Genomic DNA, 4021 nt, shown 5'->3' with positions numbered 1-4021 from the left:
AAACACAATCAGTCACTAATACTGTAAAGCTTTTTACGGATATTCTTCTCAGAAATGCAAAGTCCCACATAAAACTGAAGTTTTTTTTATGCTGGTTACACTTTTATATAGAAAGAGAGAAAAGACAAATTTTGCCACAGTTAATGCACGCAAACCGATCCGAGTGGGAAAATCTTAAAAGGTTAAAAAGTCAGGAAAACCAAGATCCAACAGTCATTGTGGAACAAGAAGGCGTTATAACAAAATTAGAAGAAAGGATTGATGAAGCTTCATTTACTGTTCAGCATTTCTTTCGAGAGATAGGACATATATATGAGGCTATTCTAGAACTGAATTTGAAATCCCCAAGTCTTGGAATGCCGCCATTAGATCAAATTACAAAAATTATGGGCCGTCTTGTTGCTGACGGACACCAGTTGGAACTGATTGACGGAGAGAGCTTTTATATGCCTTACAGGTGGACAAAGATAGTATTACAACAAGTAGATAGGTGTATTGACTCTGCAAAGGTAATGACTCTTAGTGTCCTTGGCCTTCAAAGTTCTGGAAAATCAACTCTACTTAACACAATGTTTGGATCCCAGTTCTCTACAAGAACCGGTAGGTGTACAAGGGGCGTGCATGTTCAACTTATTCCCGCTAACACATCAAGCTTTAAAGAAATAATATCACCATTTAGTTACGTTCTTGTTGCAGACACAGAAGGTCTTCGATCCCCGGAGTTAAGCCATGTACAACACGAGCATGATAACGAGTTAGCCACTGTTATAACTGGTATAGGTGATATAACGATGTTAAATATAATGGGAGAAAACACAAGTGAGATACGAGATATTTTGCAAGTCATTGTCCATGCTTTTATGCGACTCAAACTGACCAATCGAGACCTAGATATACGAAAAAGCTGTGCATTCATCCATCAGAACGTAACTGATTCATCTGCGGCTGAAAACATGATAAGCGGATTGAGCAAGTTAATGCAGACACTGGACGAAATGACAAAAGAGTCGGCGAGAAGTGAAGGTATTCTAGAAATCACTACATTTAATCAAGTTATTGAATTTGATATCAATTCGCAAGTCTGGTACCTGAAAAATCTTTGGCTAGGAAATCCACCTATGGCAAAGGTTAATAACGAGTACAGTGAACGTGTGGTAGATATAAAATGCAAAATCATACAGAAAGCTTTGCAAATGAGCGGAAAGTCCTATAAGTCTCTGACCGACATCTTGGAGCAAACGTATAACTTGTGGAAAGGTGTTTTAAACGAAGATTTTGTATTTTCTTTTAGAAATAGTGTAGAGATTAGAGCTTACATGGAAATGGAAGGAGTTGTCCAGGACCAACTATGGCACATTGAAAGTTTTATTCGTGAAAAATTGCTTAATATTTCGCAGAATACATTTGCTGGCTGCGACCAAAAATATAATTTACGAAGTGTTGCAGAGAAACTCATCACTGACTTAAACCGTGTGCTTGCTGATGAAAAGTGCAAGGCTGAGGCCATCATTAAGACATACTTTGATAAAAACAAATACAAAGACATAATAATTCAGTGGAAAAGCGGTCAGCAGAGTCGAATTGATATTCTTTGTTTAAAATTAGAACAAAGTATTAGAGAACAAATAGGAAAAAGACTAGAAAAGAGATCGGTAGAAATTCTCACTGTTGCGAGTCGTGAAAGACATGAAGAAGAACTCAGGAAAAGGTCTATGAAAGTTGCAAATCTATTCAAAGGTAAGACGTTAACCAGAAACGAAATTTCTGAGCTTTTTGTCGAAGTTTGGCAGACATTTCTTGATAAGATAGATACTACTTCATATACTGCGGAGAAAAACAGGAAAGCAATGATAACTGTCTTTGAAAACTGTCTCGAGAATATTTTCAAACAACATCACCTATTGTTAAAAGAAGCATTAGAATGGAGTTCATATCTAAAGCCACTACCAGATTTGAAGAGACTGGAAGGATCATTTAAGTTTACTGAAATAAACGAAAAGGACATAAGTTACACACTCACACTCAAACAAAAAATTTTTCAAAAAGGAAAGGAGATGTTTGGGGGCAAGAACACTATGAGCAATGTCAGTGAAAGTGTAAATCAAATATTTGCGACCACTGACGACAAAATAAAACAGCTTTGTCAGGTTAATGATGAAATCACGGAAATGAGTGTCAATAATTTAATGCACGAGCTAGATGAAAGCTTGCATGCTATTGTGAGAGGAAAGCCTGATTACGACTTTAAGACTCCTTTTTATGTAAAGCTCCATGTACATGTCAGCAGATATGCCCATCCTGTTTTTGAAAAGCACAATGATATATATTTTAGAACACAGGGAATTGTTGCTCGTCTTGAACAATACAGACAACAGCAAGAAATCAGTTTCGAAGCACATTTAAGTAATCGCCAGTCAGAAGACATAGTAGCTAAACTTTTTAGTCACGTGATTGAGGGATTTGCTGACGACTGGACATCGCAAAACCTACCAAATAAAGTAACTGATGAACTTCACAGTAAACTCCCGTCGGTAAAAAATAGGGCTATAATTGAAATTTGTTCAGATATTTTGGACAAAGATAGTTTCAACCATTTTATAAGATATATACGAGCACCTAAGGATTACGTTAGCGTCTGGATAGCTGCAAAGGCAAATGATCACCTTTTTTCTAAGGATTCACGCGTATACTCGCGTCTAGCAAACTCCTTACTTCAAAGCGTTTTCAACAGTGTTAAAACATGCTTGCACAATACAAAGAATAGTTACACTGGAAAACCACCTCCATCAATGGAAAAGTGGATAAATGATTTCCATGTATCATTGAAAAAAGCTAATTTTACCATTCCTTTGGAAAATTTTCGGAATGTCAAAATGGAGGTGAAACAGATAGAAAATGTGGAATACCTTACAAACGAAATTTTAGCACATATGGTGGCCTCTCAAGAGAAAATGCACGCCAAATATAGGAGTCACGACCGTAACTCTGTAAAGTGGTCAGACACAAATCCAATTGAAAGAATAACTAAAAAGATATGGGGCTGCCCAGAACAGTGTGCTTTCTGTGGTGAGCCATGTGCTAAGAATGAAGATCACGATGGTTCGGACCATTACAGTATACAACATAGACCTTCATGTTGCAACGGCACGCGGGATAAGACCACAGCTATGGCATCATTACCATCATGCGAATTTAACATTCAATCCACATACACACATAACTGCCCAGCCTTTAACTACGCATGCAATAAAGATACAAGAAAAGATTGTGCTGAACGTCATCCTTTCCGAGACTACAAAAAGTTTTTACCTAAATGGGGTATTCCACCATCGTCTAATATGCATGATACATCAAAATTCTGGATGTGGTTTGTAGCGACTTATAAACAAGATTTGCAAAAGTATTATGATTATAAGGTTGATAATGTCCCATCGTCATGGAACGAAATCACAAAAGAACAAGCCAGAGAAACACTTCACAAAACGTATTCAGCCTCTAAATGAATAGAAGCATAATTTAACATTCGCCAACTTTTCCCTCACTGCACACAATACTGAATGATATTGATAAGTTTTTACTTCAGTATTGAAAAGCCTAAAATTGTGCTATTAAACAGTTACTACATAAAGCTCGACAAATTTATATACTAATTATGATGTTGAATTTATAATATAAGAGTGTGAGCGTTACTGAGAAATTGCGCATAAAATTACGATATTGCACAGACAATAAACTAAAACAAACGGTGTATAATTCATATATTTACGTGTCTTATGATAAACAGTTGCAGCTTATTGTGCAGTTTGCTGCATTAAAAAGCAAATATTGATACCGGGTGTCGTCTATGTTAATTTGTTTTTGCAACGTACCAAATCAATCATATTGCACTGTAACTGTTGAAATGCCCGTACTTGTACAATAAAGCACAGACCAATATATATTCATCTGTGTGTATCGACTTTTTACATAGACCTTGCTTTCAACATATGTTGTGTATTTGACCAAACATTATCTTTGGCTG

At 36.4% G+C, this 4021-nt stretch overlaps 1 protein-coding gene across 1 annotated transcript; it reads left to right on the top strand.

The window, feature by feature from the left end:
• The first annotated feature begins 143 nt into the window (after positions 1-143).
• Positions 144-3503, top strand: LOC128551933 (interferon-induced very large GTPase 1-like). The gene has a single exon (XM_053532891.1). The coding sequence runs from the start codon at positions 144-146 to the stop codon at positions 3501-3503; it is 3360 nt and encodes a 1119-aa protein (XP_053388866.1).
• Positions 3504-4021: the final 518 nt, after the last annotated feature.

Source organism: Mercenaria mercenaria, unplaced genomic scaffold (assembly GCF_021730395.1).
Source record: "Mercenaria mercenaria strain notata unplaced genomic scaffold, MADL_Memer_1 contig_1845, whole genome shotgun sequence".
In the NCBI taxonomy this organism is placed as follows: Eukaryota; Metazoa; Mollusca; class Bivalvia; order Venerida; family Veneridae; genus Mercenaria; species Mercenaria mercenaria.
Note: the sequence above shows the minus strand (reverse complement) of the source record. Positions and strands in the feature narration are given on the sequence as shown.